A 19,914-nucleotide genomic window follows, 5' to 3' on the forward strand; every position below is an offset into this window, starting at 1 on the left:
TTTGATCAGACGTTGTTCACCATGTTTTGGGGTTGGTGCAAGGACAATCAAGGGACTTGGACATAGATTGAGTACATTTGGCCCATCGTGCCTGTGCTCTGTCACCACATCGATCCAGGAGGGAATTATGAGGAGACCAGTAGGGCAGGCAGGCACATGGATGTCACCCGGATGGGGGATAAGTGGTTGCTCGTTGCTTTTGCGGGTGGGAGTGGGGCGTTTTCTCATGGAGTTTATTGGTTGGGGCAATGTTGGTGTGTTTGTTGGAAATTGCAATTTCCAGTACAAATGTTTTGATCTTATTAGAGACTTGGATTGTACAATATATTATGAGGACATAGAAGCTTTTTTTTTCTCTTTCAGACAGAGCAATAATGTCGAGAGAAGCCATTGCAAGGACGTTTGGATAGGATGCTCAGATTTTGGGAGAGGGAACTCTGTTCTTCCGGGTGTGTCATCTTGGAGGCAGGATAGCTGAGTTTTGGATGCGCTCGCCATTATGTCCCCTGTTCTGGTGATGTGCAGGTGGTGGATGGGTTCTATGAGAAGGTGCAGGATTCAAACACTTCTGGTGCAGCTTTTTTTGCTGTCTGCAGAGGAAAGGTAATTTTCTTCTTTGTAGCTTTTGGGCAGATGTCTTTCTTTCCTCTAAAGCAATACCTGTGAAGCACTGGGCCATAGCTTATCGTCTCACCATATTTATAGCACAAAAGTATGATTGTTCACCACCTCCGCATCATAAATGCATACCTCCTGCATTTGTCACATGACCCTTTATATTACATGAGTGTGGACCAAGTACATACTATCTATTTTGAATCAGAATTTTACTGTAATCATGTGCTTGTTTTGGTGGTTAGGTTGTGAATATGACAGCTTTGGCAAATGTTCAGTAATACTCAAGCCATGTGGTAGCAAGCTTGCTACAATTTTTACGAAAGGGACAACAAGGTGTTTGCACCCTGTAGGTGAGCGAGGGTCTTGATTTTGCTGACCGTAATGGGCGAGCTGTCATTGTTACCGGCCTGCCCTTCCCTCCGATGCTCGACCCACGGATTATGCTCAAAATGCAGTTTCTGGACGAGTTAAAAAGCCGTCGTCAGAAGGATGGAGAGGTGCAACCATTCTTTTGCTCAATTTATATGTCAGGTGACAGTACTGGATGTGATACTAAGTCAAGTGACTGCAAAAAACTGGTTTCATGTACTGTGTGCAGCTTCAGGCCTTAACAGGTCAAGCCTGGTACAGACAGCAAGCTTCCCGTGCCGTCAACCAGGCCATTGGTCGTGTCATCCGCCATCGCTTTGACTATGGTGCCATCATTCTGTGTGATCACAGGTACCATGATGTTTGAAGCATGGTACTTTTTGAATTGTATTATGATTATAAATTTATGATTTCTTAAGAATGTGGTGGTAAATCGGGCTCCATGCCTTTCAAAGCCAGCTCACTTGCCATTTGACCCGATCGATCGCATGTTCATTGCTTGGGCTTGTTACTCTGTGGCCCTTTGTATGTGTGCATACAAAATGTCACCTGGCATTCAAACAAAAATTGTGCAGAAGATCCCAAGTATTTTCAAGGGTCAAACACTTTGGGGAAACTTTCTGAAAATGGACTGGCTTCTTTCTTTTCTGCCGTTCAGAATGACTTCCTACAGTTGGGAAAGCCATAGGAGCATGTCCCTGCTTTTGCAAACCAAATTGGGGCCCAGAGATCCTGTTGGTTATTGAAAAGGCAAGGCCATATTGCAATAATAATGGATTTCCTGATATTTGGCATTTGGAGAAGCAAGCTAACAGTGTAGTTATTATACAAATATGATTTTGGAGCCTTTTGTGGCAATTTTTGATCTAATCAATTTTCTACATTGAGAGTGGCAACTCGATCATTGGCAAGGGAGCTCACAATGAAGACAGGACGACGAGTTCCTAATTGAGCAGAATAGCTTTTACACACTCTACCATTTGTGCCATTAGGATCAGCCACAAGGTTTTAATGTTTTTTAATATAAAGAAGTTGAGGCTTATGGAATAACTGAATGTCAAAGGTGAAAAGTTAACAAACTCAAGAGTGTTGAGGGAACAGGACAAGAGGTGGACAACAATGCACAGATGAACTATTGCATGAGAAAAAGGGTTAGTGGAGGGATGAGGGGAGCGATAGGATGGACTGAAGGATATCTCGAGCTATATGCAACATGTGACAAGTAAGACACCACCTACCAGTAAGACACCGCCTACCAGTAAGACACCGCCTACCAGTAAGACACCGCCTACCAGTAAGACACCGCCTACCAGTAAGACACCGCCTACCAGTAAGACACCGCCTACCAGTAAGACACCGCCTACCAGTAAGACACCGCCTACCAGTAAGACACCGCCTACCAGTAAGACACCGCCTACCAGTAAGACACCGCCTACCAGTAAGACACCGCCTACCAGTAAGACACCGCCTACCAGTAAGACACCGCCTACCAGTAAGACACCGCCTACCAGTAAGACACCGCCTACCAGTAAGACACCGCCTACCAGTAAGACACAACCCACACTGGAGGGTATAGTCGATTTAGAGAAATATAAGCCCTTTAAACATTAATATATAAATGTGCAATGTAATAAAAAATCATTTTCAATACAATTTAATTTTTTTTTTTTTTTACCATAAACTTAGTTAATCTATCTTCTTATGCACAACACATCGATAATAACAACCCCATATATGGACTCTCATCCTGGTGTTTCACACGCAGGATGATACATCAATGTGTGCAAATGTCCACGGCTGAACATTAAGCTCGGTGTCCCATCTGTTGGCATCAGTTCGTGGGCGTTTTTTTTATTCCACAGTGCCTTTTGTGAAGAGTAGGCGAGTTATTGCCGGCATCCTGAACAAATAACAAATTCTTGCCCAAATGTGCAGAGGAACTGCATAACTGTGCCTTGGTAAATTATGGAACTTGTTGGCTAAATTCAGAATTTCATTCCAGTCTAATAATAATAACTACTAGACTGGCACTCGTTAAAGCGCACACCTCTGCCAGGCTGAACAGTTTACATTTTGTATCCCACTGTTGGCTGGATATGGATCCGGACGTGAATTAAAATCGAATCGGCTTGTTGTTGTCGCCTAATCAACTCGTCCACCTAGTTTTTGTCATACGTCATCCACAACATTTTGAAATGTCATGCTATATATCGTTATTGGCCCCATCTCTCATTGGTGAAGACTCACTTGATAAATAAAAATATTCTCGTATTCAAATCTTCACCAAAACTGAACCAATTCTTCCTCGTCAAACACCCAACCTGTCCACCAGGTTTCATCCGAATCCGTCCCCACCTTTTTGAAATACCCAGTTCACAAACAAACAGACAGACAGACAGGGGTGAAAACATAACCTCCATTCACCTTCAGTGGTGGAGGTAACAACAATATTAATAATTATTTTTATATGTAGTTTGACTATGGGGACACCTGCCAGGAGTTTATTTGACGGTTGTCATTGATCTGTTACATGGGGCTTTTGGCAGAGCAATTTAAGAAACTGTTCAAAGAATAACTGTCTTAACCTTATTATTTATTTATTTTTAACCCATCAATGTCTTCCTCAGGTTCGGTAACCCAGAATCACTGGCTCAGTTCCCCTGTTGGTTGCGTCCTCGCATCACATCCTACACAAATTTTGGCAACGCCGTTCGAGAGCTCACGCAGTTCTTTCGTAGAGTTACAAACTTGGTGAGTTTTCACTTGATGAAAAATGTGCCTCAAACAGTTTTTCATCACATACTAGGGGGTCACATGACCCCAATGTATGTCACTTCCTTAGGTCTGTAGTCAATAAATTTATCTCTCTCTGCACCAGACATCTCAACACCAGGTTTGTGCTTTGGAGTTGAATAACTACAATTATGCCACCAAATCATTAACGCAAGAACTTCCAATGACAGTGTTTCAACTGATAGTACAGTACAACACTTGATTTTGGAAGAACATAAAAGTTGCATATAATTTCTGCATCGGTGTGAAATGTCCTCGGAAACACGGAAAATCAATTTTTTTGGAAAATAGCGTTTTGTTTTTTTTGGAAAACTTTTGGAAAATTGGTCCTCTGTATTACCCAAGGTGCCTGAAAGCTTCCATCATAAGCTCCATCTCCCATGTAGGTCTTGCCATCAGAACTTGAAAGTTTAACTGTACACACAATTCCATTTGCAAATACTAATTTTCAATGTGCCTTAGTTCATTCATCAGGTGTAAATAGTAGCTGCACCTGTGGGCATTATTAAAACCGAGCGAGGAGGGCCGGTCTTACGACTCAACAGCGTGCTCCAGGAAAGCATCGCTTTATTCCAGCAGCGACGCACAGTGTATTTTGATGAGATTCGACTTTAACAGGAGAACAAATGAATAGGCAAATCACTCAAGAGGAACTTGCTATCAACTGAGATATTTACCAAATGATGATGATCATCATCCACTAAACTTGTTACTTTATTGACGGAGATTCAATGTTGCAATCAAATGGCATTTTATTTTTCCAGATGCCGCTTCCTGAACCCAAAAAGAGCCGGAATAGTGCACACAAGTCATTGGTTCATCCTTGTGTGAATTCAGCAGCTTCCTCTGCAGGCCTCATTCCATGGAAAAAGGCCTCTGCACCCGACTGTCATGTGCCAAGCCTCTGTTCAACATCGCGAGGCAAGGAAGACCACTTAACATCCTCCTCTCCCCCCCCCCCCCCCCACTCCTTCCTTCCCTACACATTTCCTCTTTACATTCTACTTAATTCACTTGAATATTGAAGTGCATCCCCTGCTAAAAACCCCTGTAGCACAAGCGTACGTTACGGCTTACTCATTGGATCACTCCGATGGTTTTGATCCTGGACAGCACCCTGTCCTTCACATCAAGATTTCATAGATGAAATCCACGGTCCACTTATGTCATGGCTCGCAGATGCAAAAGGCTTTTTATACAGGTATCGAGGCTGTTGGAGATAAGAATAAAAGAGTGAAGAGATCAAAAAACAAAATGGGGCAAAGGGAAAACAATAGGCTAAGAAGAACATGGTGGATGCATTATGGCACGAGGGAAAGGGGGAACATGGTGTCAACTGGTGTAGTAACACTGAGGTAAAACTGGGAGTGACCTTGAGTTGGAGGTGTATGGTAGACTTGCAATCCTGCAGGGAAGGGAAGAGCTTGAGACAACAGTGGACGTGGCAGACAAACCGATGGTCAGAGTTGGAGAAGAGATTAGTCTTGAGGTCTGCTGCAATTATTGTCGCACGGCGGAGCGAAAGGGGGACAATGGTTTTCCCCTCCGTCCCTCCGTCCCTCCGTCCGTGTGTCCGTCCATCCGTCCGTCCTTGCGTGCATACGTGCGTGCGTAAGCAAAGGACCGTATTCGAATTTGGTGTGTGGGTGCAACCCACATCAAAATCCAAGATGGCCGCCGCCATGTATGTCTGATGCCATGTATGTCTGAACCTTGTGAGCGAAATATCTTGAAAAATAAACGAACTACTAACTTCTAATCTGGTGTGTGGGTGTATCTACGCATAAGGGAGAACGCTATTGAAAATTGCGTCGTCACGTCAAAATCCAAGATGGCCGCCGCCATGTATGTCTGAACCTTGTGAGCGGAATATCTTGAAAAAATAAGCGAAGTACCAACTTCTAATCTAGTGTGTGGGTGTATCTCGGCATAAGGAAGAACGCTATTGAAAATTGGGTCGCCACGTCAAAATCCAAGATGGCCACCGCCATGTATGTCTGAACCTTGTGAGCGAAATATCATATCATAGCATGTTTTCTGCGTCTTCCACTTTGTCAACTCACATCACTTCCCCGACGGGGGACCTAGGCGTAACGCTTGTTAATTCCATTACGTTCCTTATGATAGGAAGAAGGCTGGCTAGCCTTGGCCTATCATTGAGATGGTCATTTTTGACACCATCTCATAAATCGAGGTAACATTACCAATTTTGTTAATGATGCAGGCAGACAGCCCTCAATGACATGGAAAATAGCAGAGATCCAGAGGAGTGGATAAAAGAGATCGCCACTCCACGTGTATTGAATTATTGATTCTGCAGCAGTGTGGAGTGGCAAGGAATTTTTAAAACCTGGTTGCAAGTAAGTTCACATGCTACAGTGATGCTTGCACTGAGTGCCGGCGACAGAATGAGTACAGGAAAAGAGTGATTCGGGTCCGGGTAGGGGGGCCCTCACCCTATTTGACAATACAGTTCAAATCCAGCAGAAGGCAGCAGTCCAAAGGATTTGGATTATAAGCTCTTGGAAACCAAGCCCGTCTAAAAGCATTTCCATGTCGTTATGAGGTTGTTAGTTAAAAACTCAACTGGGTTGCAAATGACAGTGGAGGAGGGAGTCGACTGCCAGCCCAGCCTGATCTAGTATACATGTGATGTCAACTTACACACTGTGGTTGACTGCTAATGACCTCAGGGCAACTTGGGAGGGCACCAAAATGCTATCTATAAAGGAAAGGGCAGTAGTGGATAAATATTCCGTTTAACGAATCGATTTAAAAATAAGGCCCCGCTTTCCTTTCAACGTCGGTTCTGGATGTTGGGCAGGATATGGTGGAGGCTGTAACAGAAAACATTTTCAGCTGTAACAGAAAATATGTGATGTTTCTCATTCGTGTACAAGATATGCTGTCCAGCTGCACATGACCATCCACGATAGATGGAAAGTTTGACTTTTGAGGTTCAACATCAGCGGCTAAAACATGTCACATAGCACGACAAATGCCAGATTTTCATCCTCATCACAGTTTGTTTGTTCACTTTTGTTATCTACCTGGTCTATTATGTTATTGTGTACTTCACACTAAAACGTTTGACATTTATTTGTGATAAAATTTAGGTCGTGAGGAAGGAGGTTCACTTGACCAGCTGTGTACTGTGTATGAGGGACAAGATAGTGCAGGTGGTGTGCGGACCCGGGGCCTTCTGGATGCCTTGGCTCAGAATGAGAACGGTGACCACAGGCAGGCATTGGACAACGAGAAAAATGAACAGGTTCGCCCGGGCACTGTTGGTTTTGAAATCACCAAATGCTCTTAATATGTAAGCTCATTGATTTCACACTTGCGTGGAGTTTTCTTTCGCTTGAATCGTGAAATGAACACGTTAACCTATTGTGAAACATCTTTCAGCTCAAATCTTTTATCCTTTCTCCAACTATGTCTGACTGTACATCGTGTATCCACTTGTTCTTGGGAAGATACATGCTCAAACCTTGAGGCCTGACAAACTATAGTATTGCTGCCCAGTCAACAAGGCTCCAGAATCAGGGAACCCCTGCTGACGTCTGACATTTTGACGACCAGTTGGGTCTTCGTTTGGGACCTTGCAGGCATCATATGCTGTTCCATCATCTAATCATCAGACCTGAGCCTTGCCTACTTACTGGACAGCTATACTGTGATGGCACCTTAAAGTTTGACTCCTGCTTGTTTTTCATCGGTTCTTTGCCTGTTCTATATTGACCTTTCACTCTTCCAATTCACTCATACCTATGTGGAAGTGTAAATGCAGGAAACGTCTTGTCAAATTGTTTCTTATTTATCAAATGGTGAGGTTACTCATTGGCTTGTACTTGCTTTATCAGACCGTACAAACTAAAAATATTTTAAACAAGTACAGATACATTCAAAGTACACCGCCCCCATGCCAAATATACAACATCCTCCAGTGCGCAGCATTGCCGGGGCAGCTTCGGCGTCTGGCGATGCCACAGTGCAGCACATAGACGGTATTGGGAGGGAGAGGTGTACAATAAATGATTGATCAATTGCATAATTAAAATCAATAAATATTAATCGTAGGATAATTTCTTAATCCATTGGCTGATAGCATACCTAAACCACCAGTGTTTCATCCGAAGCTGTAGCTTTTTGAAAATTAAATAAGTCTTTAATCGAAAAATTAAATAATTAATTGATTAATCAATAAATAATCTATTAATTGATCAGTAAATCAAAAATATCCTTTATAGACAGGCACATGGTCATTCTTGTGTCCACATATCAGCTTCCCAGCTCAAAAGGTGCCTGATATATTGTCCAGATGAGAGAAAATAAAGAAATGAGTAATAATGAAAATAAATAAATAACAAGTACAGATACATTCAAAGTACACCACCCCTATGCCAAATAATTAAATATCCTCCAGCGCGGCATTGCCGGGACATCTCTGGCAACTGGCAATACCGCCGTGCAACTCATAGAGACTGTATTGGGAGGGAGAGGTGTACATTAATTGATTGATTTATTGCATAATTAAAATCAATAAAAGATTATCATAAAATATTTTCTTAATCAATTGGCCAATAGCATACCTAAACCACCAGTGCTTCATCCAAATCTGTAACTTAAAAAAAAAACATTGATGAAGTCATTAATCGAATAATTAATCGATTAATTGATGAATCAATAAATCAAAAATATCATTTCTAGCCACATCACTTGGTCACTGTTGTGTCCAAATATCAGCTTCTTAGCTCAAATTATGCCTGAGATATTGCCCAGATGAGAAAGAAAATAAGTAATTGACTAATAATGAAAATAAATAAATAATAATCATAAAAAAATAAATAATTAATCAATTGGCTAATAGAATACATAAACCACCACCATTTCATCCGAATCTGTAACTTTAAAAAAATTAATTAAGTCATTAATTGGATAATTAAATAATTAATTGATTAATCAATAAATCAAAAATAGCCTTTACAGCCAAATCACTTGGTCATTGTCACGTCCAAATATCAGCTTCCTAACTCAAAAGGTTCCTGAGATATTGCCTAGATGAGAAAGAAAATAAATAAATAACAAGTACACATACATTCAAAGTACACCGCCCCATGCCAAATAATTAAATATGCTGCAGCGCGGCATTGCCGGGGCGCCTCCGGCGCCCGGCAATACCGCAGTGCAGCTCATTGAGGCTGCATTGGGAGGGAGAGGTGTACACTAATTGATTGATTAATTGTATAATTAAAATCAATAAAAGATTATCACAAAATATTTTCATAATCAATTGGCTAATCGCATAACTAAACCACTGGTGCTTCATCCGAAGATGTATCTTTTAGAAATTTAATTAAATAAGTCATTTATAAAAAATTCATTGATTACTCAATAAATAATTAATCGATTAATCAATAAATAATTAATAGATGAAATGATTAATCAATAAATCAAAAATATCCTTGATAGCCACATCACTTGGTCACTCATGTCCAAATATTAGCTTCCCAGCTCAAAAGGTGCCTGAGATATTGGCCAAATGAGAAAGAAAATAAATAAATGATTAATAATGAATATAAATAAATAATAATCATAAAAAAATTAAATTATTAATCAATTTGGTCAGAGAACACATAAACTACCACTATTTCATCAGAATCTGTAACTTTAAAAAAAAAAATTTTTTTTGTCATTAATCGAATAATTAAATAATTAATCGATTAATTGATTAATTAATAAATCAAAAATATCATTTGCAGCCAAATCACCTGGTCATTGGCATGTCCAAATATCAGCTTCCTAACTCAAAAGGTGCCTGAGTTAATGGTCAGAAGAGAAAGGAAATTTAATTAATTAAATAAGAACTTAATTAATCGCTAATAATTAAATAACTCCTTAATTTATTGATTAATCAAAAAAAAAAAATACCGTTTTTGACAAAGGACTTTCTCACTATTGTGCCAAAATTTCAGCTTCCTAGCTCAAAGGATGGCTGAGATATCGCCCGGACAACCAAGAAAGAAAACAAACAAGTACACATACATTCAAAGTACACCGCCCCATGCCAAATAATTAAATATGCTGCAGCGCGGCATTGCCGGGGCGCCTCCGGCGCCCGGCAATACCGCAGTGCAGCTCATTAAGGCTGCATTGGGAGGGAGAGGTGTACACTAATTGATTGATTAATTGTATAATTAAAATCAATAAAAGATTATCACAAAATATTTTCATAATCAATTGGCTAATCGCATAACTAAACCACTAGTGCTTCATCCGAAGATGTATCTTTTAGAAATTTAATTAAATAAGTCATTTATAAAAAATTAAATAATTAATTGATTACTCAATAAATAATTAATCGATTAATCAATAAATAATTAATAGATGAAATGATTAATCAATAAATCAAAAATATCCTTGATAGCCACATCACTTGGTCACTTATGTCCAAATATTAGCTTCCCAGCTCAAAAGGTGCCTGAGATATTGGCCAAATGAGAAAGAAAATAAATAAATGATTAATAATGAAAATAAATAAATAATAATCATAAAAAAATTAAATTGGTAATCAATTTGGTCAGAGAACACATAAACTACCACTATTTCATCAGAATCTGTAACTTAAAAAAAAAATTTTTTTGGGTCATTAATCGAATAATTAAATAATTAATCGATTAATTGATTAATTAATAAATCAAAAATATCCTTTGCAGCCAAATCACCTGGTCATTGGCATGTCCAAATATCAGCTTCCTAACTCAAAAGGTGCCTGAGTTAATAATGGTCAGAAGAGAAATGAAATTTAATTAATTAAATAAGTACTTAATTAAACGCTAATAATTAAATAACTCCTCAATTAATTGATTATTCAAAAAACAAAAAATACCGTATTTGACAAAGGACTTGCTCACGACTGTGCCGAAATTTCAGCTTCCTAGCTCAAAGGATGGCTGAGATATCGCCCGGACAACCAAGAAAGAAAACAAACAAACAAGAAAGAAAACAAGTACACATACATTCAAAGTACACCGCCCCATGCCAAATAATTAAATATGCTGCAGCGCGGCATTGCCGGGGCGCCTCCGGCGCCCGGCAATACCGCAGTGCAGCTCATTGAGGCTGCATTGGGAGGGAGAGGTGTACACTAATTGATTGATTAATTGTATAATTAAAATCAATAAAAGATTATCACAAAATATTTTCATAATCAATTGGCTAATCGCATAACTAAACCACTAGTGCTTCATCCGAAGATGTATCTTTTAGAAATTTAATTAAATAAGTCATTTATAAAAAATTAAATAATTAATTGATTACTCAATAAATAATTAATCGATTAATCAATAAATAATTAATAGATGAAATGATTAATCAATAAATCAAAAATAAGTCATTTATAAAAAATTAAATAATTAATTGATTACTCAATAAATAATTAATCGATTAATCAATAAATACTTAATAGATGAAATGATTAATCAATAAATCAAAAATATCCTTGATAGCCACATCACTTGGTCACTCATGTCCAAATATTAGCTTCCCAGCTCAAAAGGTGCCTGAGATATTGGCCAAATGAGAAAGAAAATAAATAAATGATTAATAATGAAAATAAATAAATAATAATCATAAAAAAATTAAATTATTAATCAATTTGGTCAGAGAACACATAAACTACCACTATTTCATCAGAATCTGTAACTTTAAAAAAAAAAATTTTTTTGTCATTAATCGAATAATTAAATAATTAATCGATTAATTGATTAATTAATAAATCAAAAATATCCTTTGCAGCCAAATCACCTGGTCATTGGCATGTCCAAATATCAGCTTCCTAACTCAAAAGGTGCCTGAGTTAATAATGGTCAGAAGAGAAATGAAATTTAATTAATTAAATAAGTACTTAATTAAACGCTAATAATTAAATAACTCCTCAATTAATTGATTATTCAAAAAACAAAAAATACCGTATTTGACAAAGGACTTGCTCACTACTGTGCCGAAATTTCAGCTTCCTAGCTCAAAGGATGGCTGAGATATCGTCCGGACAACCAAGAAAACAAACAAACAAGAAAGAAACCAGAGTGAAAACTGAGTACTCTCTTTCAGCGTGCGTCACTGCCGAGCCCCCTTTGGTGCCCGGCAATGACGATTTGCAATGCCTGGAGATGGCATAGGAAAGGAGCGGTGTACAACAAGAAAACAAACAAGAAACCAGAGTGAAAACTGAGTACTCTCTTTCAGCGTGCGTCACTGCCGAGCCCCCTTTGGTGCCCGGCAATGACGATTTGCAATGCCTGGAGATGGCATAGGAAAGGAGCGGTGTACAACAAACAAGAAAGAAAACAAGTACACATACATTCAAAGTACACCGCCCCATGCCAAATAATTAAATATGCTGCAGCGCGGCATTGCCGGGGCGCCTCCGGCGCCCGGCAATACCGCAGTGCAGCTCATTGAGGCTGCATTGGGAGGGAGAGGTGTACACTAATTGATTGATTAATTGTATAATTAAAATCAATAAAAGATTATCACAAAATATTTTCATAATCAATTGGCTAATCGCATAACTAAACCAGTAGTGCTTCATCCGAAGATGTATCTTTTAGAAATTTAATTAAATAAGTCATTTATAAAAAATTAAATAATTAATTGATTACTCAATAAATAATTAATCGATTAATCAATAAATACTTAATAGATGAAATGATTAATCAATAAATCAAAAATATCCTTGATAGCCACATCACTTGGTCACTCATGTCCAAATATTAGCTTCCCAGCTCAAAAGGTGCCTGAGATATTGGCCAAATGAGAAAGAAAATAAATAAATGATTAATAATGAAAATAAATAAATAATAATCATAAAAAAATTAAATTATTAATCAATTTGGTCAGAGAACACATAAACTACCACTATTTCATCAGAATCTGTAACTTAAAAAAAAAAATTTTTTTTGTCATTAATCGAATAATTAAATAATTAATCGATTAATTGATTAATTAATAAATCAAAAATATCCTTTGCAACCAAATCACCTGGTCATTGGCATGTCCAAATATCAGCTTCCTAACTCAAAAGGTGCCTGAGTTAATAATGGTCAGAAGATAAATGAAATTTAATTAATTAAATAAGTACTTAATGAAACGCTAATAATTAAATAACTCCTCAATTAATTGATTATTCAAAAAACAAAAAATACCGTATTTGACAAAGGACTTGCTCACTACTGTGCCGAAATTTCAGCTTCCTAGCTCAAAGGATGGCTGAGATATCGTCCGGACAACCAAGAAAGAAAACAAACAAGTACACATACATTCAAAGTACACCGCCCCATGCCAAATAATTAAATATGCTGCAGCGCGGCATTGCCGGGGCGCCTCCGGCGCCCGGCAATACCGCAGTGCAGCTCATTGAGGCTGCATTGGGAGGGAGAGGTGTACACTAATTGATTGATTAATTGTATAATTAAAATCAATAAAAGATTATCACAAAATATTTTCATAATCAATTGGCTAATCGCATAACTAAAGCAGTAGTGCTTTGTCCGAAGATGTATCTTTTAGAAATTTAATTAAATAAGTCATTTATAAAAAATTAAATAATTAATTGATTACTCAATAAATAATTAATCGATTAATCAATAAATACTTAATAGATGAAATGATTAATCAATAAATCAAAAATATCCTTGATAGCCACATCACTTGGTCACTCATGTCCAAATATTAGCTTCCCAGCTCAAAAGGTACCTGAGATATTGGCCAAATGAGAAAGAAAATAAATAAATGATTAATAATGAAAATAAATAAATAATAATCATAAAAAAATTAAATTATTAATCAATTTGGTCAGAGAACACATAAACTACCACTATTTCATCAGAATCTGTAACTTTAAAAAAAAATTTTTTTTTGTCATTAATCGAATAATTAAATAATTAATCGATTAATTGATTAATTAATAAATCAAAAATATCCTTTGCAGCCAAATCACCTGGTCATTGGCATGTCCAAATATCAGCTTCCTAACTCAAAAGGTGCCTGAGTTAATAATGGTCAGAAGAGAAATGAAATTTAATTAATTAAATAAGTACTTAATTAAACGCTAATAATTAAATAACTCCTCAATTAATTGATTATTCAAAAAACAAAAAATACCGTATTTGACAAAGGACTTGCTCACTACTGTGCCAAAATTTCAGCTTCCTAGCTCAAAGGATGGCTGAGATATCGTCCGGACAACCAAGAAAACAAACAAACAAGAAAGAAACCAGAGTGAAAACTGAGTACTCTCTTTCAGCGTGCGTCACTGCCGAGCCCCCTTTGGTGCCCGGCAATGACGATTTGCAATGCCTGGAGATGGCATAGGAAAGGAGCGGTGTACAACAAGTACACATACATTCAAAGTACACCGCCCCATGCCAAATAATTAAATATGCTGCAGCGCGGCATTGCCGGGGCGCCTCCGGCGCCCGGCAATACCGCAGTGCAGCTCATTGAGGCTGCATTGGGAGGGAGAGGTGTACACTAATTGATTGATTAATTGTATAATTAAAATCAATAAAAGATTATCACAAAATATTTTCATAATCAATTGGCTAATCGCATAACTAAACCAGTAGTGCTTCATCCGAAGATGTATCTTTTAGAAATTTAATTAAATAAGTCATTTATAAAAAATTAAATAATTAATTGATTACTCAATAAATAATTAATCGATTAATCAATAAATACTTAATAGATGAAATGATTAATCAATAAATCAAAAATATCCTTGATAGCCACATCACTTGGTCACTCATGTCCAAATATTAGCTTCCCAGCTCAAAAGGTGCCTGAGATATTGGCCAAATGAGAAAGAAAATAAATAAATGATTAATAATGAAAATAAATAAATAATAATCATAAAAAAATTAAATTATTAATCAATTTGGTCAGAGAACACATAAACTACCACTATTTCATCAGAATCTGTAACTTAAAAAAAAATAAATTTTTTGTCATTAATCGAATAATTAAATAATTAATCGATTAATTGATTAATTAATAAATCAAAAAATATCCTTTGCAGCCAAATCACCTGGTCATTGGCATGTCCAAATATCAGCTTCCTAACTCAAAAGGTGCCTGAGTTAATAATGGTCAGAAGATAAATGAAATTTAATTAATTAAATAAGTACTTAATTAAACGCTAATAATTAAATAACTCCTCAATTAATTGATTATTCAAAAAACAAAAAATACCGTATTTGACAAAGGACTTGCTCACTACTGTGCCGAAATTTCAGCTTCCTAGCTCAAAGGATGGCTGAGATATCGTCCGGACAACCAAGAAAACAAACAAACAAGAAAACAAGAAAACAAACAAGAAACCAGAGTGAAAACTGAGTACTCTCTTTCAGCGTGCGTCACTGCCGAGCCCCCTTTGGTGCCCGGCAATGACGATTTGCAATGCCTGGAGATGGCATAGGAAAGGAGCGGTGTACAACAAACAAGAAAACAAGAAAACAAACAAGAAACCAGAGTGAAAACTGAGTACTCTCTTTCAGCGTGCGTCACTGCCGAGCCCCCTTTGGTGCCCGGCAATGACGATTTGCAATGCCTGGAGATGGCATAGGAAAGGAGCGGTGTACAACAAGAAAACAAACAAGAAACCAGAGTGAAAACTGAGTACTCTCTTTCAGCGTGCGTCACTGCCGAGCCCCCTTTGGTGCCCGGCAATAACGATTTGCAATGCCTGGAGATGGCATAGGAAAGGAGCGGTGTACAATAATCATTAAAAAATTAAATTATTAATCAATTCGGTCACAGAACACATAAACCACCACCATTTCATCAGAATCTGTAACTGAAAAAAAATAAAAAAGATTTTAGTAATTAATCGAATAATTAAATAATTAATCGATTAATTGATTAATTGATTAATTAATAAATCAAAAATAGCCTTTGCAGCCAAATCACCTGGTCATTGGCATGTCCAAATATCAGCTTCCTAACTCAAAAGGTGCCTGAGTTAATAATGGTCAGAAGAGAAATGAAATTTAATTAATTAAATAAGTACTTAATTAAACGCTAATAATTAAATAACTCCTCAATTAATTGATTATTCAAAAAACAAAAAATACCGTATTTGACAAAGGACTTGCTCACTACTGTGCCGAAATTTCAGCTTCCTAGCTCAAAGGATGGCTGAGATATCGTCCGGACAACCAAGAAAACAAACAAACAAGTACACATACATTCAAAGTACACCGCCCCATGCCAAATAATTAAATATGCTGCAGCGCGGCATTGCCGGGGCGCCTCCGGCGCCCGGCAATACCGCAGTGCAGCTCATTGAGGCTGCATTGGGAGGGAGAGGTGTACACTAATTGATTGATTAATTGTATAATTAAAATCAATAAAAGATTATCACAAAATATTTTCATAATCAATTGGCTAATCGCATAACTAAACCACTAGTGCTTCATCCGAAGATGTATCTTTTAGAAATTTAATTAAATAAGTCATTTATAAAAAATTAAATAATTAATTGATTACTCAATAAATAATTAATCGATTAATCAATAAATACTTAATAGATGAAATGATTAATCAATAAATCAAAAATATCCTTGATAGCCACATCACTTGGTCACTCATGTCCAAATATTAGCTTCCCAGCTCAAAAGGTGCCTGAGATATTGGCCAAATGAGAAAGAAAATAAATAAATGATTAATAATGAAAATAAATAAATAATAATCATAAAAAAATTAAATTATTAATCAATTTGGTCAGAGAACACATAAACTACCACTATTTCATCAGAATCTGTAACTTAAAAAAAAAAAATTTTTTTTGTCATTAATCGAATAATTAAATAATTAATCGATTAATTGATTAATTAATAAATCAAAAATATCCTTTGCAGCCAAATCACCTGGTCATTGGCATGTCCAAATATCAGCTTCCTAACTCAAAAGGTGCCTGAGTTAATAATGGTCAGAAGATAAATGAAATTTAATTAATTAAATAAGTACTTAATTAAACGCTAATAATTAAATAACTCCTCAATTAATTGATTATTCAAAAAACAAAAAATACCGTATTTGACAAAGGACTTGCTCACTACTGTGCCGAAATTTCAGCTTCCTCGCTCAAAGGATGGCTGAGATATCGTCCGGACAACCAAGAAAACAAACAAGAAACCAGAGTGAAAACTGAGTACTCTCTTTCAGCGTGCGTCACTGCCGAGCCCCCTTTGGTGCCCGGCAATGACGATTTGCAATGCCTGGAGATGGCATAGGAAAGGAGCGGTGTACAACAAGAAACCAGAGTGAAAACTGAGTACTCTCTTTCAGCGTGCGTCACTGCCGAGCCCCCTTTGGTGCCCGGCAATGACGATTTGCAATGCCTGGAGATGGCATAGGAAAGGAGCGGTGTACAACAAACAAACAAACAAGTACACATACATTCAAAGTACACCGCCCCATGCCAAATAATTAAATATGCTGCAGCGCGGCATTGCCGGGGCGCCTCCGGCGCCCGGCAATACCGCAGTGCAGCTCATTGAGGCTGCATTGGGAGGGAGAGGTGTACACTAATTGATTGATTAATTGTATAATTAAAATCAATAAAAGATTATCACAAAATATTTTCATAATCAATTGGCTAATCGCATAACTAAACCAGTAGTGCTTCATCCGAAGATGTATCTTTTAGAAATTTAATTAAATAAGTCATTTATAAAAAATTAAATAATTAATTGATTACTCAATAAATAATTAATCGATTAATCAATAAATACTTAATAGATGAAATGATTAATCAATAAATCAAAAATATCCTTGATAGCCACATCACTTGGTCACTCATGTCCAAATATTAGCTTCCCAGCTCAAAAGGTGCCTGAGATATTGGCCAAATGAGAAAGAAAATAAATAAATGATTAATAATGAAAATAAATAAATAATAATCATAAAAAAATTAAATTATTAATCAATTTGGTCAGAGAACACATAAACTACCACTATTTCATCAGAATCTGTAACTTAAAAAAAAAAAATTTTTTTGTCATTAATCGAATAATTAAATAATTAATCGATTAATTGATTAATTAATAAATCAAAAATATCCTTTGCAGCCAAATCACCTGGTCATTGGCATGTCCAAATATCAGCTTCCTAACTCAAAAGGTGCCTGAGTTAATAATGGTCAGAAGATAAATGAAATTTAATTAATTAAATAAGTACTTAATTAAACGCTAATAATTAAATAACTCCTCAATTAATTGATTATTCAAAAAACAAAAAATACCGTATTTGACAAAGGACTTGCTCACTACTGTGCCGAAATTTCAGCTTCCTAGCTCAAAGGATGGCTGAGATATCGTCCGGACAACCAAGAAAGAAAGAAAGAAAACAAGAAAACAACCAGAGTGAAAACTGAGTACTCTCTTTCAGCGTGCGTCACTGCCGAGCCCCCTTCGGTGCCCAGCAATGACGATTTGCAATGCCTGGAGATGGCATAGGAAAGGTGCGGTGTACAACAAGTACACATACATTCAAAGTACACCGCCCCATGCCAAATAATTAAATATGCTGCAGCGCGGCATTGCCGGGGTGCCTCCGGCGCCCGGCAATACCGCAGTGCAGCTCATTGAGGCTGCATTGGGAGGGAGAGGTGTACACTAATTGATTGATTAATTGTATAATTAAAATCAATAAAAGATTATCACAAAATATTTTCATAATCAATTGGCTAATCGCATAATTAAACCACTAGTGCTTCATCCGAAGATGTATCTTTCAGAAATTTAATTAAATAAGTAATTTATAAAAAATTATATAATTAATTGATTACTCAATAAATAATTAATCGATTAATCAATAAATAATTAATAGATGAAATGATTAATCAATAAATCAAAAATATCCTTGATAGCCACATCACTTGGTCACTCATGTCCAAATATTAGCTTCCCAGCTCAAAAGGTGCCTGAGATATTGGCCAAATGAGAAAGAAAATAAATAAATGATTAATAATGAAAATAAATAAATAATAATCATAAAAAAAATGAAATTATTAATCAATTTGGTCAGAGAACACATAAACTACCACAATTTCATCAGAATCTGTAACTTAAAAAAAAAAAATTTTTTTGTCATTAATCGAATAATTAAATAATTAATCGATTAATTAATTAATTAATAAATCAAAAATATCCTTTGCAGCCAAATCACCTGGTCATTGGCATGTCCAAATATCAGCTTCCTAACTCAAAAGGTGCCTGAGTTAGTGGTCAGAAGAGAAAGGAAATTTGATTAATTAAATAAGTACTTAATTAATCGCTAATAATTAAATAACTCCTCAATTTATTGATTAATCAAAAAAAAAAAAATACCGTTTTTGAGAAAGGACATGCTCAGTACTATGCCGAAATTTCAGCTTCCTAGCTCAAAGGATGGCTGAGATATCGCCCGGACAACCAAGAAAGAAAACAAGAAAGAAACCAGAGTGAAAACTGAGTACTCTCTTTCAGCGTGCGTCACTGCCGAGCCCCCTTTGGTGCCCGGCAATGACGATTTGCAATGCCTGGAGATGGCATAGGAAAGGAGCGGTGTACAACAAGAAACCAGAGTGAAAACTGAGTACTCTCTTTCAGCGTGCGTCACTGCCAAGCCCCCTTCGGTGCCCGGCAATGACGATTTGCAATGCCTGGAGGTGGCATAGGAAAGGAGCGGTGTACAATAATCATAAAATAATTAATCAATTGGCTAATGGCATACCTAAACCACTAGTGCTTCATCCGAAGATGTAACTTTTAGAAATTCAATTAAAGGAGTCATTAATAAAAAAAATTAAATAATCAATGTATTAATCGATTAATTGATTAATCAATAAATAAAACGTATCCTTTATGGCCACATCACTTGGTCACTGTCGTGTCCAAATGTCAGCTTCCTCACTCAAAAGGTGCCCGAGATAATGCACAGAAGAGAAAGGAAATAAATAAGTGATTAATAAATCGATAATAATTAAATAACTAATCAATTAATTGATTAATCAAAAAACAAAAAATACCGTTTTTCCAAAGCAAAGTGCTCACTATTGTACCGAAATTTCAGCTTCCTAGCTCAAAGAATGGC

At 36.8% G+C, this 19,914-nt stretch overlaps 1 protein-coding gene across 1 annotated transcript in view; it reads left to right on the forward strand.

Annotated features, from left to right (window-relative positions):
* RTEL1 (regulator of telomere elongation helicase 1) overlaps positions 1-19,914 on the forward strand; it is a 131,949-nt gene that overhangs the window by 62,207 nt on the left and 49,828 nt on the right. The window contains exons 22-27 of the mRNA XM_068104061.2: positions 526-603; positions 969-1,115; positions 1,217-1,338; positions 3,615-3,738; positions 4,545-4,701; positions 6,897-7,051. Coding sequence (XP_067960162.2) covers positions 526-603; positions 969-1,115; positions 1,217-1,338; positions 3,615-3,738; positions 4,545-4,701; positions 6,897-7,051 — 783 coding nt within the window. The remainder of the gene's footprint in view (positions 1-525; positions 604-968; positions 1,116-1,216; positions 1,339-3,614; positions 3,739-4,544; positions 4,702-6,896; positions 7,052-19,914) is intronic.

Source organism: Myxine glutinosa, chromosome 11, assembly GCF_964187855.1.
Source record: "Myxine glutinosa chromosome 11, kmMyxGlut1.1, whole genome shotgun sequence".
Taxonomy (NCBI): Eukaryota; Metazoa; Chordata; class Myxini; order Myxiniformes; family Myxinidae; genus Myxine; species Myxine glutinosa.